Raw genomic sequence first — 22618 nt, 5'->3', positions numbered from 1 at the left:
ATACTAGGTTTTTCTTTTTTCAGCTTATCCTTCATATACCTTTGTTTACCTCTACTATTCAAACCCCTAATATTCCAACTGACAACTATCATTTAAAACTTTTTATATGAGGGGAAGAATACCTCCGACAGAGGTATCACCTTACCTGAGTTTATCAATATCTCTCCCACCGTCTGGATCGTTTCACTCATTGGTTTCCGGCCTCTTTTTCTGCTGTTTTTGCCCGAGGTGCCTGTTCCTTTATCTTCAGTCCCTTGCTCACTCTCTAACATTGCTGGTGCATCCGGGGGTTCTCCTTTTTTCTCTTTGTATTTCTGGAATACTTCCTTATATAGCTGCCTTTGATCTTCAGGTATGAATCTGCTGTCTAAATACTTCCACTCCTGGATCAGCCTTCTCATGATTTTCTCTTCTTCTGCTTCAGTTTCAGGCTGGTTTTCCACTTCCATCTGAGCCACTAATTCTGTTTCTGTTGCCTCTTCCTCTGTTTTTCCTTTGTTAGTTGTTCCTTTCCCTTTCTCCTCTCCTGAGATTTCCATTGGGATATTTTCTGGATCCGCATCATCTTCCAGATTTACTTCATATTCTTCATCTTCGCTCTGCAATACTTGATATTTGTTCTGATTTCTTGCTTGACTGGGTTGCTTTTGAGATTGAGTCTTTGGTCCTTCTTTATTCGGTCTTCTTTTCCTGACTACCTGTTGAAATCCTCTCTCTGGATCCTCCGCTCTCCCGGTGGTTCTCTGTTGATTCGCTTGACTTTTCCTGCTCTCTTCCTCTTTATTAAGAGGACATTGCCGATATAAATGGCCATACTCGTGACAGATTCGGCATCGGAAAGGGATATGTTCGTAATCAATTGGCTGTTTCCAGATTTCGTCATGGTACTCTACCTCAACATTTTCTGGGAGGGGATCAGCCAGGTTTATGTAAACGCAGATTCTCGCATAAGCATTATACTTACCTCTTTTCGTAGCCTCTGCAATTTTGACAAAGCTGCCAATCGAGTTGCCTATTCCTTCCAAGATTTCCGGATCCCAGAACTCATCAGGAAGCCCGATAGTTTTAAATGTATTAATTTTATAGATAGTCTGTAAATAAATCTTTATTTTGGAAGTTATTTTTTGACGGTTCTAAGTCTAACGAAGGAGCAGGAGTAGGATGCATATTAATCAGTCCAGAGGGAAACAAAACTATGCTAACTCTTAGACTCGAGTTTGATTGCACCGATAATACTGCAGAGTACGAGGCTTAAGTCCAAGGATTATAAAAAGCAATTGGATTAGATATAAAATATCTACAAGTCTTCGGATATTCTAAAATTGTTATCAGACAGGTACGAAATACTATACATTGTCTATCAGGTCATTTAAAGAATTATCAATCTTTAGTACAAGATCTGATTGAACATTTTATAGAATTCAATATTTCATCAATTCCCAAACTCTAAAATGCTACTGCTGACCTCTTGGCAAACGTAGCTTCCAAGCTCATTCTCTCATAAGACTTTAGCCCTGATAGATTTTCAATCGAATTAATCTTTAGACCTTCGATTCCTGATAACATTACAGATTGGAGAATTTTCAACGATGATCCTGATATTGTAAGCTTCCTCACATCATAGGGATCTTACACCAATCAAATAATTGATGAGGAGCAACATGACAAACAATTGCAACAAGATAGCACTAGTAATGCTATGCCAAATTCAGTAGTCAAATTAGAAGACCTATATGATTTAAAAGATCGATTCAAAAGATATACTATTTAAAAACTTCAAAGTTCAACTCTGAACTATTAGTAAATCTAGGGATTGATTCCAATCCACAGAATATCAATCTAGGTCTTGGCCTAGCCCCTGAAGAGAGATTAGCGTATGTTCGTCTCCTGAAACAATACAAAAATTTCTTTGCTTGGAACTACGATGAACTTAAGACTTATGACACTTCTATCATTTAGCATGCCATCCTAATGATAAATGATGAAAATCCAGTCTAGCAAAAGCTGAGAAAGATCCATCCTAACCTAGAAAACCAGATCAAATCTGACCTCAATAAGTTATTGAAAGCCAAAATCATTTTTCCTGTTCGACATTCTAAATGGGTTTCCAATATGGTTCCCGTTAGAAAGAAAAATGGAGACATTAGAATTTGCATTGACTTTTGAAATCTTAACAAAGCCTGCCAAAAGGATAATTTTCCTTTGCCTCCCATGGAGAAAATATTACAAGCAGTTGCAGGGTTAGAATTAATGTCCTTTTTAGATGGTTTCTCAAGCTACAACCAAGTTTTGGTCCATCCCGATGATCAATTAAAAACCATGTTCAGAACCAAATGGGGTACTTATGCATATCAAAAGATGCCTTTTGGTCTAATCAACGCTGGCGCCACATTTCAAAGGGCTATGGACATTGAATTTAAGGGATTAGTAAAAAAATCAGAAGTAATCTACTTGGATGATATAACTGTATATTCCAAGAAATGAGGTAATCATCTTAGAGATTTAAAATAGATCTTCCAACATTGTCTAAGGTATGGAATTTCACTTAACCCGAAAAAGTCCCTTTTTGCATTAAGTGAAGGAAAACTTCTTGGATTTATAGTGTCAAAATTTGGAATCCATATTGATCTTGACAGAATCAAGGAGATTTCTGAAATACCCTTACCTCACAACAAGAAAGCTATGCAATCCTTCCTTGGCCAGATTAATTTTGTAAAGAGATTTGTTCCTGACTTTTCAAGAATTGTATCTCCCTTACAAGCAATGATTAAAAAGAATTCAATATTCAAATGGGGCCGAGACAAATATGAAGCATTCAATCTGATTAAACAAGCAATTCTTAATGCCCCATCCTTAGTAACTCCAATTTTTTCTGACCCTTTCATTTTATATACATTTGCTTCTAATAAATCATATACTGCAATACTCACTCAAGCAAATCAAGACAAGGCGGAAGCCACAATTGCCTTTTTCAGTTCAAAACTACAAGGGGCTGAATTAAATTATTCAGACGCCGAGAAACAAGCTTATGCTATTTTCAAAGCGATCAAACATTTCAGACCCTTTCTTCTTAAAACCCATACAAAAATCATAGTACCGTTTCCAGCGGTGTTATAGACATTTTTGGGACCTACAACCCCCAAGCATGAAATGTCCATAAATCAATGGCTCCTAAGTCCCTAAAAGTGTTGTTCTAACCCCTAAAAGAACAAGGTCAACAGATTACAGCTTCTCCCAGAAGTTCTCCATGAGAAATTGCTCAGAATTGGTCAAAACAGGATCATTGCAACTGCTCCACTGGCTAAGTGCGTTGCATCCCACCTAAATACACTGTGTGGGTGCATTGCATTTCAAAAATCCCTTCTGTGGGGTGCGATGGGTGAGAAATGACAAATGGCAGTGTCATCCCGCAAGGTGGAGAGGCAATGGAAGCTTCCGGAATCTTCTCCTGTGACACTTGCCTCACTAAATTGGACCAAGGATGAGTAAGAGGCCATCAATCTCCAAGTGGAAGCAAGAACTATCAGACAGAAAACACTAATCAAATCACAAGCTGACTCATCCCCCTTACAAATATCTATATATGGATCCCTCATCCCAGAGATCCAGAGGCTGGAATTTTGCATATTATAAGGAATTGCTGTTGGTTTCTTGAGACAAACATCAGATTGTTGGCTGATCTAAGCTTTGTTTGAGGTGAAGAGGGGCTTCTTTGCTGGGAGGTTGATGCTGGGTCAGAACAACTGGTTGTAACTCCTCTTGGCTCTTTTCTTGTTTATCAATAAAAGCTATTTGAGTTTTCCTCCATGCTTTTGTGTCATTGATGCTTGCTACATTTGTATGGTCAATTTACATCTGATCCTAGATTGTTTATGATTATAGATCCATGTCTTTGTATAGTGCTATGCTTCTATGATCTTACAGGTACTTTATGAAGCTGGGCATGCAAGGGAGCAGGTAGCTGAGGACTATCAAAGAAGAGAGGGATCAAATCAGGAGATTAGCGCAAGAGAGAGGTTGGTCTTTCTATTCCTCTCTATCTATAATTCATAAAGGAAGAACGAAAGTAGCTTTTATCTGTTTGTTTCTAAGGTGGTTGTCACACCTTAGTGGGATAGAGCAGTTCTATATAGACACTTTTCCCTGTAACAAAATGGCGACTCCGCTGGGGACATAATTAGTTTGTTTGTTTATCATTCTTTGTTGTCTATTTCATAAACTTCCAAGTAGCATTCGAACAACATTTGCCATAGCAAATGCAAAGTAGATAACTGCTACTTCAATCCATCTACTGGATATGTTTATGATTTAAACAACTGATTCACAAACTATCTGATTGCCCTTGTGATAGCTCTTAGATCCTCCTTAGATCTACCCTTGATTGTTGCATTACTCATTGTTTTTTGCTCGGCCAAAACCCAAGAATTGAACTGCAAACTGTGACCCGGAACCCAAACAGAGTCTCGTTTCTGGTCCAGTGCAGGTACTGTTCAGAGATTCTGAATTTCAGTGCACTTCCCGAGTGGAAAACCTGCGCTGCATTTCAAATTCTCTGTGTTATAGGTGCGCTGATCAGACTAGCTCTGTGCAGTTGTGGCTTATGTGGTTCATTCTTTCCAGTTCTATTCTTGAATTTTGCTACCTGTGATCAGTATATTTCTGTTTGAAACACCTTTTCCTTGTTGTTATTCCGCCTCCTTTGTACAAAAGAACTGTAGATGTTTTTTTGTGTTTGTTGAGTCATTTACAGTTCTCCTTTGCAAAAGTAGCGTAATCATACTGTCGTTCTTTGATTTGAAACTGTCGCAAGTGTCGATTTCAATCGTAGGAAAGAGTTTGATTGTTGTTGATGGTCGATTATCCTGTTAATATTGTTTTTGGTCTGAATTTGTAAATTTTCTAGTGTCGAAAACACGTATTCAGTTCAAAATCGTAAAGTGTTGTGATCGTCTCCATTTTTTATTTTGAAAAGAAACTTGTTGATATTTGTCACTTGAAAAGAGATTCAGATTTGTGCATCAACTTTCTTTTTAGAATTCATATACTAAGAAAGTCGAAAACAAATACATGCATGTGCATTTGCATATAGACAGTCTGATTGGCTTGATTTAGGAAAGTGCATTTAGAGTGTGCTCTTTGCTCTTTGTGAAAAGATTCTGTCTTTCTTTTCCCTAGTAGCTAGGATTTTCATTGAATAAAGGAGATAAAAAGTTTGTTTATCATCTTAGATTGCATTTTAGGAATTACATCTACATCTCGTGGTGAACCCGAAAGGCAAACTTCATAAACAAGATCAACTTAAAATAAATTCAATGAATCTAACAACGCTTTGGAACTTAACGCACAACATTTAGAAGTCTAGGCTAGAGACGTATTCCGGCGTCGTAAAGCCTGGTAACTGTTGTTCTCACTGATGGTTGGGTGATTCCTCCACTTTGAGACGATAAGTGCTAGTACGGACTTGTGCTCCCATGTACCATCGAGTATATTTTGGGAGACCCCAATAGGCTTAATCCTTTATCCATAGGAATCCGTGTCTGCCGCCCTAGCAATCGCAATGCACTGAACACAGCATTCGGGAAGATTGATTGCCGTACCGTAAAAAGTATTCTGCAGTTTTGCGATTGGTTTGGTAATCCCTCTACCTAGATTTCCAGAGCAGTCCCTTTCGTTCCTTTTCAGACTCCTTAATGGAAAAGGTCCATCTGAGCACTTGTCACTTCAGGCTCATTAAAAATCGAAGGAGACTAGAGTCATCTTTTGTTTTTTCTCGACTCTTAAAAATTGAAAAAAAAAGTTGTGTCAAAGCGTCTAAAATTTATTTTAAACGGAATATTCATTACCCTTTCCTACGTTGATCTTGGGTTGAGAAAATGGAATCCACCAACCAAGGAATTCCCCTTGGAGGAAATCCTAGTCCCTTCTCCTCTTGGGGAGATGTTGGTGCACCCCATATGGCCACATTGTTGCTTCCAGGACTGACAATTGGTTTTCCTGTATGGCTCTTCTCAACCTCTGTCGTTCAGAGCACCACTATTCCTGAACAATTGAATCAGCAACTAGATGAGTCCATAGTTACCCACCAACCTTCTACTTCCTCTAATTCTTCCTCTCCTCCTTCCTCTTTGCTTGATGGGGCTGGTAAAGCCAAAAGTCAAGTACCTAAGGAGAATAAGGAAAAGAAGAAGAAAGAGAAGAAGAAGAAGGAGCCAAAAGCGAATGGGGGCAAACGAGTGTCGTCTAACGAAAAACCACACACTGCACCGACCAGGCCTAAATCGCCATGTGTCATTTGCAAAGGAGACCACTATCACAGAGATTGTCCTTGCATCCCTCGGATCGTAAGGGACTGGTCTCCTCGTTTGCACAACCCGGTGTCGTCAACCTCTGATGATCATGTTGAAAACACACCATCAACTAGTGAAAGTGAAGCCCCAGGACAAAAAGGATAATATAGATTTCCTTCTAAACTGTGCGAAGGCGATCATGCCGTCCACCGTTGTCCCTTCTTAGACGAAGCTAAAAGAGTTTTGGACAATCATCCGGTTTCACCGTTACGACTTCCTCCTGGATATAAAAAACTCTTGCCGAGTCCGTCACTAGCTGAAAATCCGGCTGGCCCGCTCAGGTGGTTGGCCAAAGCATCTATCATTGAAGATAAACCATCTGAACCCATACCAGATGAAATTCAAAAGTTCGAGGCGGCAGTTGACCCGATCTTGCGTTTAGAGGTTCCATCTTCAGATGATACAATCACTGAAGAGAACAAGGATGACACCGTCCAAATTCTTTTCATAAGCACAGACTCCAACGAACATGGGGGAAATCTACCCATTCCTTTACCATAGGAAGGAAGTTCATCAGAGTTGTACCCGGCTGTCTATTTGGTACCACCTCTAAGCAACCTAGTTGTCTCCTTCGACCGGAATCAACTAGGCAGACCCCGTTTACCAGCCAGTATACCATTCCGAATCATTGTTCAAATATATAGAATGGTTATGGTTGGTACCATCATAGATGAGGGGGCTTCTGTGAGTATCCTTTCCTCAACTGCTTGGAAAGCACTTGGTTCGCCATTGCTTTTGCCTGAGATGAGAAATCTAGCAGGCTTTGATAAAGGAACCAGTCGACCGTTAGGGATCCTTCCCAATGTGCCCATAACATTGAGAGGGAAAACTGTTCACATGAACGTGATGGTAGTTCAAGGACCCCTGGATTACAATATACTCCTTGGACAAGACTACATTTATTGCATGAGAGCCATTGTCTCATCACTCTTTAGAGTAATGTGTTTTCTGCACGAAGGAAGAGTGGTCAAGCTCATAGACCAGCTTTCATTTCCCAGATCATATAGAGAAAATAGTCATATACCATCCCTAAATGGTCTTTTCACGTAAGAAATGTATCAATCTCCAGTCTGTCCACCCGATGAGCGCGAGTGATTCGGAGGGACATGACTGGAACCCAAGGGGCATGCACGCTGGTCTGCTTCGGCAGGAAAACTTCGGGTATAGGGTAGGTTTCCGCGAGAGAATATGACTAGTCTATACTCCCGTCCGTGATTGGAAGAGGGGGTTATTCTAGAACAAGATTCTCTTGTCAAAGTTATGTGAGTGGAGTAGCCTCCTTCACTCACCTTTGTTTATCTTGGTGGACATCGCCGAAGAAGTGTTTTGTTTGCGCTGTGAATAGAACAATCTTTGGGTTACCTGTAAGAGGTAGGCCTCTCTCGGTAAAACAAATGTTTTAACGGAATAAAGAAGAGGTAACCTCGAAACTCTGTTTTATACCTGGAGGCATGCAAACCTTTTGGAGTGCAAGCAAAGAGTGATCATTTATCTGTTTTTTGGATTGGTCGTTTCCTAACTTGCATAAAGAAAGGATGTGGGGCAAAAATCTAAAAATTGTCGTTTTATATGAGACATTCTTATCACACGACTGGATTAATCGAGCAGTTTTAGCACATAGTTCAAGCTCGTTAAAAAATAAACATAAGACATGAGCAAATGTTCTCCTCTGCGTTTAAGCTCATTAAAAAATGAACTATTACCCAGTAAATAACCATCGTGAATGTAGTACTTCAGCCATTAAAGCCTTGGTCGTGTTTGCACCGTCACCTCCACTTTTTCATTGGCCGATCATTCACCCCCATTTGATTGTTTACCCATTTTGAGGAATAGCTGCGAAGAGTGATCTCACTAGCCATCCTTGTGACACTGCCGTCATTGGAAAATTCCAAACCTTTCCTGGAATCAGCTGCTACCCATATTATCACTTGTTCCTCAAAAGACAAGTCTCCTTTAAGCTCTTTTCAACTGACTCGTAAAATATGAAAAGATTGCTGAGCCATTGGCCTCTCCAGCTCATTAAAGGGACAGGAAGTGCTATCCCTCCTCTAGATTTTAATCTTTTTGGACCTGAGGGATTATTACACAAAACGATCGAGCGCTTGTTTTTTTCGACTCGTTAAAAGTATCGAAAATTCATCCCTTCTGTATTGTTTTAGAATTGGGTGGCAAAGAACCCAGCTTGCTCGAACAGAATATCAGACTTAAGGGATTAGATGATGAAAAAGGAATTTTGGAGTTACCTTTACGTTCCTTTTCAGACTCTCTAAAATTGAAAAAGACTGAGTTATCTTTGTCGTTAAACTCGTTAAAAGATTAATAGCGACAAACTTGTCTATAGACGAGAACGAGTTTCACTATCGCTAGGCTTGTTAAAACATAGCGATGGGTTTGCCCGAAGGGAAAATTATAGAACAAGCATATGTTATCCTCCTCAATCTTGACAAAAATAAAGAGGTACTGGTCAGCAATGACTGGGGAAAATTGGGAAGAAAACTTGAAGAACTTTGTCGGTAGCAAGTCGCTCTTGAACATGACACTTCCACTCCATGTCCGAGTCGGGTTGGGTTGTTTCATTCACCGGTCACATCACCATGGTCACGCCATACCATCCACATTTGGGGTTAATGCTACCAATCCATCACATCAGTGTCACCGATATGTTCAAGAGAAGTCATTCAGAGAATTCACCTGTGTCTCACCCACTACCATACATTTATGCTCCATTCTTTCATGATCGCCACCCTGAACCTTATATCACTAGATCGTTTTCACCTCCATTAAAATCATTTGCTCCGTTCCATGTCATTGATGTGGGATTCATTAAGGCCCTCCTGTGATGGATCACTTCTTGTCGACATCAGCTCATTATCCAAGAAGTTTATCTAGGAACACCTCATTCAGTACTTTGAAGCTTGCATGCCTCAATGGAAAGTTTCTCACTTCCGGCGACAGGTTTACATCAATGACCTTCGACCGAAAGATTTTGAGTGGTGTTTGATGCCAAGTCCTTTATTCACACCACGTGAATTGTATTGCAGTACCTTGAGGGTCATTATCATTATCGGTGATTCCTCTCGTGCTTGTTAACAGTTTACATCATTGACTGGTAATCAAGCGATGTCTTTCCATGTTCGACTTCAGAACATTTCTCACATGGATCGACTTATACTCCGAGTGAACATCGAACGAGATTGAAGACCCCGGATCTAGTTTCATCCATCCGGGCTGCGATATATATTCAGGGAAAATAAAGACATCAAATGTACATCATTTCTGCAGAGATAATCATCCAATCTAAAGGATGATGGCTCTATCAGAATCATCAGTCTACACTCAGACGATTGTCTATCCTATGTACATGAAAATGAATTTATAAAGTTGAGCATGGGAATGCCTGCCACAGCTAGATCATGAGAATATTATGAAGATAATGTATTGTATTGTATCTTATTACAGGTCTCCTCCCAGCATTGAAAGAACTTCAGATCCTCATAATAAAGCATTTCACCCGACATCAAAAGTTTAACGACCTCATGCTTTAGGGGGCAACTGTTATAGACATTTTTGGGCCCTACAACCCCCAAGCATGAAATGTCCATAAATCAAGGGCTCCTAAGTCCCTAAAAGTGTTGTTCTAACCCCTAAAGGAACAAGGTCAACAGATTACAGCTTCTCCCAAAAGTTCTCCATGAGAAACTACTCAGAATTGGTCAAAACAGGATCATTGCAGCTACTCCACTGGCTAAGTACATTGCATCCCACCTAAATACAATATGTGGGTGCATTGCATTTCAAAAATCTCTTCTGTGGGGTGCGATGGGCGAGAAATGACAAATGGCAGTGTCATTCCGCAAGGTGGAGAGGCAATGGAAGCTTCCAGAATCTTCTCCTGTGACACTTGCCTCACTAAATTCAACCAAGGATGAGTAAGAGGCCATCAGTCTCCAAGTGGAAGAAAGAACTATCAGAGAGAAGACACTAATCAAATCACAAGCTGACTCATCCCCCTTACAGATATCTATATATGGATCCCTCATCCCAGAGATCCAGAGGCTGGAATTTTGCATATTGTAAGGAATTGTTGTTGGTTTCTTGAGACAAACATCAGATTGTTGGGTGATCTAAGCTTTGTTTGAGGTGAAGAGGGGCTTCTTTGCTGGGAGGTTGATGCTGGGTCAGAACAACTGGTTGTAACGCCTCTTGGCTCTTTTCTCGTTTATCAATAAAAGCTATTTGAGTTTTCCTCCATGATTTTGTGTCATTGATGCTTGCTACATTTGTATGGTCAATTTACATCTGATCCTAGATTGTTTATGATTATAGATCCATGTCTTTGTATAGTGCTATGCTTCTGTGATCTTACAGGTACTTTGTGAAGCTGGGCGTGCAAGGGAGCAGGTAGCTGAGGACTATCAAAGAAGAGAGGGATCAAATCAGGAGATTAGCGCAAGACAGAGGTTGGTCTTTCTGTTCCTCTCTATCTATAATTCATAAAGGAAAAAAGAAATTAGCTTTTCTTTGTTTGTTTCTCAGGCAACTGTCACACCTTAGCGGGATAGAGTAGTTCTATATAGACACTTTTCCCTGTAACAAGCGGTAAGAAATCTCTTAGTACAGAAAGATGTGGATGAGAAAAGAGCCAATTGGGTTACTGCCTTACAAGAATACGAAACAAAAATTAAACCAGAAAATATTGTAAAAGGTCAAGGATTTTGTAAAATCTTGGTTGGAGCATCGCTTATTTCCGAAATACCATCTTCAGAAGTACAAATGTAAAAGGTAAGCCTTAACGATCTTGAATCATTATACACTGATATCATATTTTATCTAAAGAATGGATATGCTCCTTCAAACCTAGATTATACAAAGAAAAGAGCCCTAAGGTTGAAGGCTAAGCAATATCAGCTCGTGAACGATGTACTTTTTAGGATGAATTATGATTCTATTCTCCTTAGATGTCTTGAGAAATCTAAAGCTGAAAAAGTGTTGCAAGAACTCCACGATGGACTACCAGGTGGACATTATGCTGGAGATGCTACCGCACATAAAATCCTGCATGCAGGATATTATTGGCCTACACTATTCAAAGACACACATAGCTACGTAAGGAAATGTCAAGTTTGTCAAACTGCTGCTAGAAGACAAAAGAAACCATCATTGCCTTTGCAACCAGTCAACATTGAGCAGCCTTTTGATCAATGGGGATTGGATATAATAGGTGAGATCGTTCCTCACTCTTCTAAATAGCATAGGTATATCCTTACAGCTACAGATTATTTTACTAAATGGGTAGAAGCAGTTCCTCTCAAGATAGCTAATGCTAAACACATCATTGACTTCATAGATCAGTTCATAATCACCAGGTTTGGTTTACCCTCTGCTCTAATGTTTGATAATGCATCATATTTGTCTTGCAATACTATGACTGAATTTGCACTCAAAAGAGGTTTTAGACATAAATACTCTGCCAATTATTACCCACGGGGGAATGGATTAGCAGAATCAATGAAAAAAAACTTAGTCAGAATCATTAAGTGAACCATTGATCAAAATCATAAGAATTGGCACAAATCCTTAATATATGCTCTATGGGCAGACCGAATAACGCAGAAATCCTCCATTGGCACTTCTCCCTTTAATTTAGTTTATGGGAAATAAGTGGTCCTTCCAACTCATCTATCGATTCCCTCTTTGGCCTTAGTTCAATATATTGATGAAACACCAACCTCTTAATTACAACTAAGGCAGCTGTAAATCCTTAAGCTAGAAGAGCAATGAGAACAGGCTAAAATAACTCATGCTCATCACCAAGCATTAGTAAAAGCTTCTTTTGATTCAAACATGATATCCAGAAAGGACTTTCAGATTGGAGATCTAGTTTTAAAATGGGATAAGGCCCATGAGGAAAAGGGCAAACATACGAAATTTCAATGAATGTGGCTTGGCCCTTTCCAAATTGCAGAAATCATAGGTCCATCTACTTTTATGTTATAGGATTTAACAAGAAAAAGAGAATCTTTACCTGTTAACGGATAGATCCTCAAAAAATACTTTCCATAGGAGATCATTCTTCTATTTTTGTAAATTATTTTTTCCTTTATTTTGATAATAAAACTAGTTGTAAATGGTTACATTTGGAATTCACGAAAAAAACGAGTATTTCTCTTAGATTTTGTTTTTTCGCTTGTATAAATAGAACTGATTTAGAAAATTGGTCATTATTATCATAAGGTATAGTCAAAGTCTATAAGCCTAAAAATGATACTAGTTCCAACCTTGTAAATTTTGATAAAAAGCGACCTTTAGTTGGAATTTGTTTTATATCAGTCAAATGAAAGGTATCAATAACAAAAAAAAGATTCTCTGTAGAAAATCTCTTTCCAAAAACTCTACCATTGTCATCTAGAGCTATTCTTAAGGAAACAATGACTTCCTCCCCACCTACGGAATTACGAGCTTCAAGGAAAAGTCCAGCGATATACTTTAACTTAAAGAATAAGAGGTCTCATCATGAACCGACTTATCATGATCATAGATATTATAACTTACTGACTTTGCCAAAACTGCATACCACAACAGGGCAATGACTCGAGATTGTTGTAATCAAAAGACAAGGGGTCTCATCACGAGCCAGCTTGTTCAACAAAGTTATAAATCAAGTGAGTGGCACTGTCATAATTTGGCTACCAAACCAAGGCATCGTTCTTTAAGAATTAAAAGAAAATGAAAGCAATAAGTGTGGATATGGATTTCCCTTAGAAAATCGTACATTTCTCCAAGTAGGATATACGATCATTGTTGGGTAACAGGTAACCCTGTCAAGGCTATGAATGCCTACTGGCAGCAGAGGATCTAACTACAAAAAATGAGCATATTTAAAACTGATTTACATAGAAGCCTTTGTTTTTATCTTTATAAACTAAGTAGTGACTGATGTAGATACAATGGCTATCTCTAGGAAGTAAATAACCAAAGTTAACATAGAAGAAACGAACTATCATTGACAGCTGAAAGCATGGTATACTTTCTCTTTCTATAATAAAGTTTGATTTTCTGGAAAATTTCTGTTTTGGAAGTTTAGAAAATTCAAAAAAATAAGAGATAATTGGTTCTTCCAAGTGAATCGCCAATTGTTGTGGCCAGCAACAACCCCCCATCTTATTTAGTTTTATTACTAATACTAAATAAGTGGGGACCCTTATTCAAAAAAATTTAAAAAATAAATTAGTGCGTGTATTCCCTTTTTGAATAAAACCTACTATCATAAGCTTAGGAGAATACCCGAAAATTTTAATAAGACTTGAGTTTTATGATAAGTTCGAACAAAACTGTTCCCTCAATAAAAAGCGTCACATCACAAAAAGGTAATGGATGCCTTCCTACAAGCGGAATCCTAAGATTGCCAAATTGCGATGCGAAATTACACATCAAAAGACCCTCATTGCCTCGCATGCCTCAAATATCACTTAAGCTGAAATGCCTCAAACTGCCGATATGCGATGGCGCATCTCGCAAATCGCATTTTGCAGAAAACACATTGTAACGGATGATTGTCACACGCAACGAATTTGCAATATTGCGATTTGTGATATTACGATCTGCGATATTGTGAAGCAAATCGCAAAATCGCCTTATCGCAGATCTACAACGCTCGTTGTTCGAAAAAGCTTTTTCCATACACCGATGCCCAGTTATGCGCGTTAATGTTAATTAATGATTTAGTTGGCAATCATTAATGAAATATTGTTTTGATATGATCGAAGAGCCATTTCACGTAGGGTGATATATTTTATATGTTTTCAACATTTAAAGCTTTCCCGTCACCTTTTTCTTATCATTACTCTTGCCTCATTTGTAAACTGCAGGAGCGAAGAGCAGAGAAGTGTACATAGCAGTGTTCAGAATATTATGGGAAAGAAGGGTAAAGCTCCAAGTTCTGAAGATAAAGAAATGACGCCCTTATACACAGACACCACCTGTAACAAAGATGCTGGTATTACTACTTGGGAAGGCATGTATAGTCTACTCGAGGAAGAAAACCCCAGAATAATGGAGGTTACAACTACTGCTGGCTCACACGGGTCATCTGAGGCGTCTATTACAGAACTAGCATGTTCATTCTTGCACCGGATAGTGGCAAGGCCCAAAATTCTTCCATACACGGACATGGTCAAATAGGTATTGGATAGTGCTGATATCACGAATAGACAGTTTAAGACTTAGAGCAAAGAACATACGAAGTTGCTCTTTCCACAAAATTTAAGGTTTATATCCTATAATAAAAGGGGTGCAAGAGGCGAAAAATAGCACCAGAGAAGCCCAGATCGAGAAAAGGAGGTAGTTTCCGATGCGCAATTAGCACCTATCGCTAATCGTGCATTGCCAGGAAAAACCCCTCAAGAAGGAAAGCCTCTAATCGCTTAGTCACCTATAAGCCTGGAAATTTGTAGGAAAAAGTGCTAAAGGCGAAAGGAAAAACTTGAATTCAAAAACCAGTTGTTTTTATAAAGGATATCCTCAAGTGGTATGTAAATATCTACCAAATGTAGAACATCCACAGACAAGATGGAAATAGAAAGCTCAAGAAAAAGCAGACTCCATCAAAAGGTTAACCAAGTTGAATTGGGATTCTTACTAGACGTACTTGGTAAAACCACATAGCCAGTGCATGACTCTCAAATGTACCATTAATTCTACCGAGAAGATGGCGCCAGCTCTTTCCGATTCCGTTTTCGTAGGACAGCTAAAGTCAGAAGTCGGCCAGCCAACTCTCCTCAAGCAAATGTTGAATGCTTGCGACTGCAAGGAATAGATACATAGATAGTTATTTGTTAGTTTTGGTTTTAGATTCAGTTTTAGTTTTAGTTTTGCTTTATTTTTGCCTAAAATGGGGACGGTCATTAAACCGTATCCTACAATTTTGTAATAAATTATTTTTAGATTTAGCTAGTAGTATTTAAACCCTTCTCATGCATTTAGAGAAGGGTCCTGAAATTTGTCAAAAACTTGTCCTCAGAACATGCACTTTTGCACCCTCCAAGGAGGTTTTGATGAATGAATGGAATAGGATTTATTGATATCTGCGTTTAACATTTACTACTGATGTTGCACTTTTGTACTCTTAGTAGATGTTGGATTAAGAAGAGATAGACCATCATTGCTAAAGCTCATGAGTAGAACTAGTTATAAATGGTACTTTTATCTCTTAACTATTTCTGCTTATGTGTTAAGGTGATATTCATGTTCAGTTATTTATATATGAATGCTTGAATGCTTGAGCTATCATTTGGCACTTATGTACGGTGATAGATATTTATTTATGCTTTAATATATGAGTAACTTATTATGCGATATGTTTTTCATAATTGTTTCATCTAACTTTTTATAAGAAATGGTTTATCTTTATTGAATTCTTTTCTCATAGCAGTTGAATGATCTTTATTACCAATTTCCATTTGAAATCATTTTAGATCGCATAACTGAAAGATTAAATCCCAGGTTAGTTTTAGAATTAGATATTTCTGTTCATTAGAATACAATTACATTAGATTTAGAATAAAATCATTTTACTTAGAAATCATTAGGAAAGAAATATCAATTCTCAACACACACACACATAATTTGGGAAACTGGTCCCATATCCCCAGTTGGACCCACTATACCAAACGGAAAAGGAGCTTCTAACCAAGGTCCGGACCGGGTGGGTATCCCCCTTGTTGTAGACCTGATTTTCGGGGCTTCAACACTCGGTAGAGAGTTGAAATCCCTGGGATAAAAATAGATCATTCAGAGAGTTATCATTCGAAGAAATGAAAGATCAAACTTTAGGGGACCCATTCAAATTTTCTACGAGAGCAGGTTTTAATAGGGGGGTGGCTGTGGCCACAATAGGACCATGCACGATGTTTCCCATCCATCAAGGTCATGCTGGCTTCATGAATTATACCCTTCAGTATTTGATCCAGCTCCCACGGGGTCTCGCCTGAAAGCATTATGATTTCCTTAAATCTGATAATTGACTCTGTCTCTGATTTTGGCTTGCTAAATTCCCTGTTTAGTGCAGCCTGAATATCCACGATCCCTGCATTTGGATTATCATTGGAATGCTTAATGTACCACTTTGGTGTGCAATCCTATCTTCCAATGCTTCCAGTCTACGCACCAAACTCTGGAGTCCACACAATAGGTTTGTCGAGCCTACACCTTCCTTGACTATCTGCTAGCTTTGTGATCCACTCGTACAACTCAGAGGGGAAGGATGAAAAGAAAATTTCGTAGATATCTGTATATAATTAGAACTCTAACAACTCTTCCTTCAATACTCATGGACTCATGTTTTCCTGCACCATGAACTCATGAATCTTCCTATCCAGCCACTCTTCAATTCATTTCTTTCTTGGATTCTAATGATACGACATCATACATCTCTTATGCAGATTTGGGTCCCAACAACGGAACCATTTTTTGGCTTATTGGGGCTTGACCCAGGTTCAGAGGTGATTTAGCCAAACAAATCCTAGTACTATTGGCCCTTTCGACAAGAGTCCATTGAGCGTGGACTGAGGTCTCACCTGAAGTAGTATGGGAGGGTGTTAGAACCAGGCTTCCACACCCTGGAGATGTTTGATGAGTTCAAGTGGTCTGTGCACAAGTCGCTTTGTGCACTTTCCCATACCTCGCAGCCTGAGACACTGCCTTTGCGCAACCCTACTCAACGGCTGAACGTTGTGCTTGTGTGTTATTACCTAAGACTTTACTGATATTCCAATGTTAGTTTATTATCTTAGCCTACTTTCATGCTTTAAGTTATACTTAACAATATAAACCATTCATACTGGTGCGCGCAGTAAATAAATAGTATATTCGCAAATTATATCAAACATGCATTAACCCAAGAATAGATACATAGAATTATGATAAAACTTCTCTTTATTAATTCCTTCCTCAGTTACAGACTCGAATCTGCCCTATGCACTCAGTTGCAGGGTTCCATGCACTCAGCTGCTGACTATTAGGCCTCTGTGCACTCAGCTGCAGAACCTTCTCCTACTCTATGACCCAAAGGCACACTTTACACTTGGTCACTTAGGCTCTTGCTTCTCTACTATTTATTCTCTTTTACACTTAGAGCCTCGCCCTATTTATACAATCCCATGGTCCGCGGACCATGGGTAGGTTGTCATTACATTACAAAACTAAGGCGGACATCCTTGTGACTCTAACATACTTCTGCACCCGCAATTCGCAGATATTTACAACACAATTCGGTCAAAACTTGGGCTTTGAGCCCCAAAACATGCCTTGGGGGGGATTCTATGCCCAAAAAAGATTGACTTGAAGTCCAATTATCATGAGGTACTGATTGAGCCATCCAATGTGTGGAAGACTTCCTGCAAATCCAAGGAGGGCCTTTTCAAATGGCTAGTCATGCCTTTCGAGTTGATGAATTCCCCCGCAACCTTCATGATGCTAATGGGGGACATATTGTGACCATTCACCAGCTCATTCATTGTAGTTTATTTGGATGACATTTTGATCTTCAGCGAGAGTTGGGAAGAAGACCTCCACCATATTCAACAAGTCGTCCAAACCTTGCAGCAAGACATGTTGTGTGCCAATTTGGAGAAATGCACTTTAGGTATGACCCAGGTTCAATATTTTGAGTACATCATTGATGAGTGGGGTGTGCATGTGGACCCAGCCAAGATACAACTCATTTAGGATTGGCCAACCCCAACCACGTTAACATAGCTCTGCATCTTTTTGGGTCTTGCTGACTTCTACCATAGGTTCGTGTTGGGGCTCTCTCATATAACTTGGCTTTTGAGTAAATTCATTAAGGGAAGATTGAAGTTCTTTTGGTATGAATCCTAACCGAAGGAGTTCGCTAAGTTGAAGCATCGCCTCTACTCTGCACTAGTTCTCACATTAACAGACCTACAAAAACCATTTGAGATCGAGACAAAAGCCTCTTACTATGTTATTGGTGCAGTTATCCGGTGTCGAGCTATGGAAAAGGTATGAATTTGACATTTATTTCCTTATCTTTTTCCTTAATCATATCTCCTTTATATTCTAAGATGTTAATATATCAAATAATTATAGCAAAAACAAGGGATTTATTGGTTATTCCAATTTAGCTAATTATTGTCTTTTCTCATGCAGGAAAAAGATAAAATGGAAATTACCGTTCCGGGGAAAAAGACAAAGTGAAGTAACTGTTATTACTTTACCAGGAAGCCATATCCGAGAAGTAGGTCAATATTGGAGTGCACAGTTAAGGATAGGAACAGAGGAGATCATAGCATCAGTGCAAAAGACAAAGAGTTAACTAAAGTTATAAGATTGAGCGATTCCCTCAGGATCTCTTGATCCTGAGGGATCACTGTTACTAGTCTATCTATTATTCCTATTTTATCCACCTGGCCATTATAAAAGGGACAACGATTGTAAAGAATAGAGATTCATCATTATTCAAAAATCATTGTTGTACTTTTACTTTGATCATCGACTCTCGTTGATTAAAACAGAGTACGACTGGCTGTAACCATTTTTGCATATGATTAATACATAATCTGGTTGTTGTTCTTTCTTCTATACTGAAGTAGTCCAGTGGTGCTTCACTAGCGACTAAGGTCTCGACCCTGGTGGATTCACTTGCTGTTCTTGTACCATTACTTTACAATTTCTGTCGTGTGATGGTTTGGTTTGGTTTTTGGTCACATCGCTTTACTATTTCTTATTTCCATATTTAATGAATTTCTCTATTTTATATGATGTAACTGAATTTCATTGTTGTTCCTTCTCATCATAACAGGATTACTATTTTCTACAAATATATTGTTGTGATGTTCATTTCAATTACTAAGCTTCGTTGTTCATTCCAGTAACCTAGCTTTGCTGTTCATTGCTCTTATATAGATTTGTTGTTCATTTCTACTAAATAGCATTTTTGTTCATTTCCTTTCTGCAATCATTTGGTTTTTCCTTTCAGCATTGTTACAGTTAGAATAATTATCCCATTTCTATCAGCAACATTATTGATTTAATTCATTATCATTCCCAATCGGTTATTTAGTGTGGTGTGTGAGATCAACAAATGTAAAGGACATTGGCTATTACTGTCAAAGTTCTCATATTGAGGATCTTATTTATGTTTGATTTCATTTACATCAGTGAAAATAGGAAAGAGTTATTGCTACTATATCCTTGATTGATAATTGTTGTTAATTTCATGAGTGAATGGTTTAGCTTCAGAGCATTGAGTTTCTTTTAATTGCAAGTAAGTTTTATTTCAAGAATCTGTTTACTCTTGTATTTCAAAGCACTGTACTGCAATTTAGAAACATTACTTTTGAATAAATATCCGCCACAAACTGTGTACACTCTTGAAATAGAAAATCTTACCCGGATTGATAATTAATGTAGGATAAATAGGAGTTAAAAAGACACCTTTTATACCTCAACATTTTGGCACCATTGTCAGGGAGAGTGTAGCCATTTTTTTTAAAAGAGTAGTGTGCATCTGATGAGTGCCTATTAGGAGAGAATTGGGTATTAAAACGGAAGGTAAGAACCTATGTACGGAGCATGTAAAATCCCTACTCCCCTGCCCGCTTTCCAGTAGAATTGTTAAAGAACTTAGGGTAGAAATAAATATTTAAGTTGTGTGTATGACTAAGAAGAAAAAACTTGAAAACAATCCAAAACCACTACCCAAACCTGACAAAGCTAAGGGATCGGTGACCCTTGGTCGATCAACCTTCATAGACGATATCATTAAGAAAGTCGAATATCAGCCATCAATGGGCCGTAGAAAAGTTGCTTATAGACAACCTACTGGCTCCCTTCGGGCCACAGGCTCACCATCTGTATCCTTTCCTGAGGTGCACAACAAAACAAAAGAGACTGAGCAAGATTTTCAAGAAATTGAGAATTTTTTCCCAATTTCTTTACAAGAAGGGAATTCTAGTAATCTACGTGAAGGAGGAGGAGAAATAGAGGAAATAGAAGAGCCGAGATCCCCTCTCGAAATAGTTCAAACAGTCAGCAACCCAAATAAGGGGAGTGTTGTCAAGATCATCCAAAACAAAGAAGAAGAACATGAAGAGCCAAGATCCTCCCAAGTAGTAGTTCAGCAGGGAACACTCATTATCCCAGACCAGGGAAGTGTTGTTAAGCTCATTCCTACTCCTTCTAGTCATCGTAGGAATAACCCTTTGGAAATCCCAGAAGGGTATTAGCACATATTTAATCAAATGGCCCAAAACCAGCAAACACCTCAAACCTCCACACTGCAATATCCCATCATGGACACTGCAGTTAATGCACCTATGAAGGTCATTCCTCTCCAGAATATTCCTACATTCCATGGCCTAACATCAGAGGATCCAGATGCATTTCTGTTTGAGTTTGATGTATTATGCTGGGGGTATGACTATACCACTGATCCCCAAAAACTAAAATTATTTCCCGCCACATTAAATGGAGCAGCTTTACGATGGTTTATGGGGTTAGGTGGAGTTGTTATAAACGACTGGGATTAGATGAAAACTGGTTTTCTAAAGAAATATCAGGATTATTGTAGAAAGGATGAAATATTTCAAATGACAGCAAGACCTAGTGAAACACTGGAGGAACATGTATTATGCTTTCAATACAATCTCTAGAGATCTCCTTATGCATCTTTACACTTTCCTGACAATGTGTTAAAAGCTACACTAATTAAGGGGATGAAAGAACAATTGATTGATACATTAAACATTATGGGCAAAGGTGACATATATCGAGAAATGTTTTCTAACATCATTGATTTGTGTATCAAGAGTTCAAGAGGCAGCACAAGACTGAAGCTAGCAGAACGTGACATGATCACAAGGGATAACAAGATCTCTGATGGAGGTATAACCGAAGCAGAAATCGGCAATCTACTAGAAGATTTCAAAACTCATATTCTAGGGAATCTGACAACACAGTTCGAAATTATGCAAGCTAAACAAAAGCAAGCAAAAGCAGAACAAAATTTGGCGATATTCTGCCCTAGATGAGAAAGAAACATAGCCACAAAGAGTGCCTACTTGACACGGTCAAAATCTACGCTATTTGTATGAAAGATCACGCCACAGAATGCTGCCCATCACTCCCAGGACTAAAAGTAGTCTACAAAGAAGCAGAAGTAGAAACAGAACCAGATTACAGGTTATTACTGGGCTACTATCTTTAAAGATGTTAAAAAAAAATTTCAAGCCTGTGATAGTTGCCAGAGGGCGAGACACCCTGGACAATCTGATGAAATGCCTCTAAACCCGCAGTTAGTAATCAAACCATTTGAGCGATGGGTGCTTGATTTTGTTGGTCCTATTAACCCATCATCAAATCAGAAAACGTACATACTAGTTGTAACAGAGTATGTTACTAAATGGGTTGAAGCTGAGGCATTGCCAAGAGCTACAGAGGATTCAGTAATACATTTTCTTTTCCAATTATTTGTGTGATATGGCCTCCTGAGGGACATAATTATAGATGGAGGACCACATTTTGTAGGTAATAAGATTGCTACAACATTAAAAAATTACCACATTCTGCACAAAATTACAACTCCATACCACCCATAGGAAAATGGCCAAGTAGAAAGCACTAATAAGGTAATTGAGGAAATACCTACAAAAACAGTTGCATCACACAGACGTGACTGGGCTTCAAGATTGTGAGAAGCCTTGTGGGCATACCATACAACGTGGAGAAACACCATGGGATATTCACCATATCAATTGGTATTTGGTAAAGAACCCATCTTCCCAATCGAATTCGAGATTTAAACATCAAGAATAGCGCAGGAGGTGGGTTTGAATTTAAATGAAGCCCAGACCAATACATTACAACAAATCAATGAGTTATATGAAATCAGGCTCTCATCTCTTCAACACACAACATTAATTCAATAACAGAGGGTGAAGTGGCACGATGCCCTTATCAAAATGAAGATCTTCCATGAAGGAGATTGGGCACTCCTATACGATTCCAGGTTCTAGGATTTCCCCAAAAAACTCCAAATCAGATGGTTAGGACCTTATGAGATATAGAAAGTGCATGAAAATGGCACCATTACATTAGCAACCATTGATGGATCGGGATATCCTTTCAAAGCGAATGGTTATCGAGTGCGACTTTATCACAAACCGCTTACCAGGGAATCCTTTTACCAAAAGTTACAGGAAGATTCCACTATGAAAATTCTCGCTGAGGAAGATAACCCCTGCTCAGCATTA

General features: G+C 38.7%; 1 protein-coding gene across 1 annotated transcript in view; it reads right to left on the bottom strand.

Moving 5' to 3' along the window:
• LOC149210949 (uncharacterized) overlaps positions 1–22618 on the bottom strand; it is a 56702-nt gene that overhangs the window by 4243 nt on the left and 29841 nt on the right. The window contains exon 2 of the mRNA XM_089399149.1: positions 123–979. Coding sequence (XP_089255275.1) covers positions 123–979 — 857 coding nt within the window. The remainder of the gene's footprint in view (positions 1–122; positions 980–22618) is intronic.

This window comes from Pinus tabuliformis, chromosome 1_2 (genome assembly GCF_031772625.1).
Source record: "Pinus tabuliformis cultivar Carrire ecotype Pingquan chromosome 1_2, CPIR1, whole genome shotgun sequence".
Lineage (NCBI taxonomy): Eukaryota > Viridiplantae > Streptophyta > Pinopsida > Pinales > Pinaceae > Pinus > Pinus tabuliformis.
Note: the sequence above shows the minus strand (reverse complement) of the source record. Positions and strands in the feature narration are given on the sequence as shown.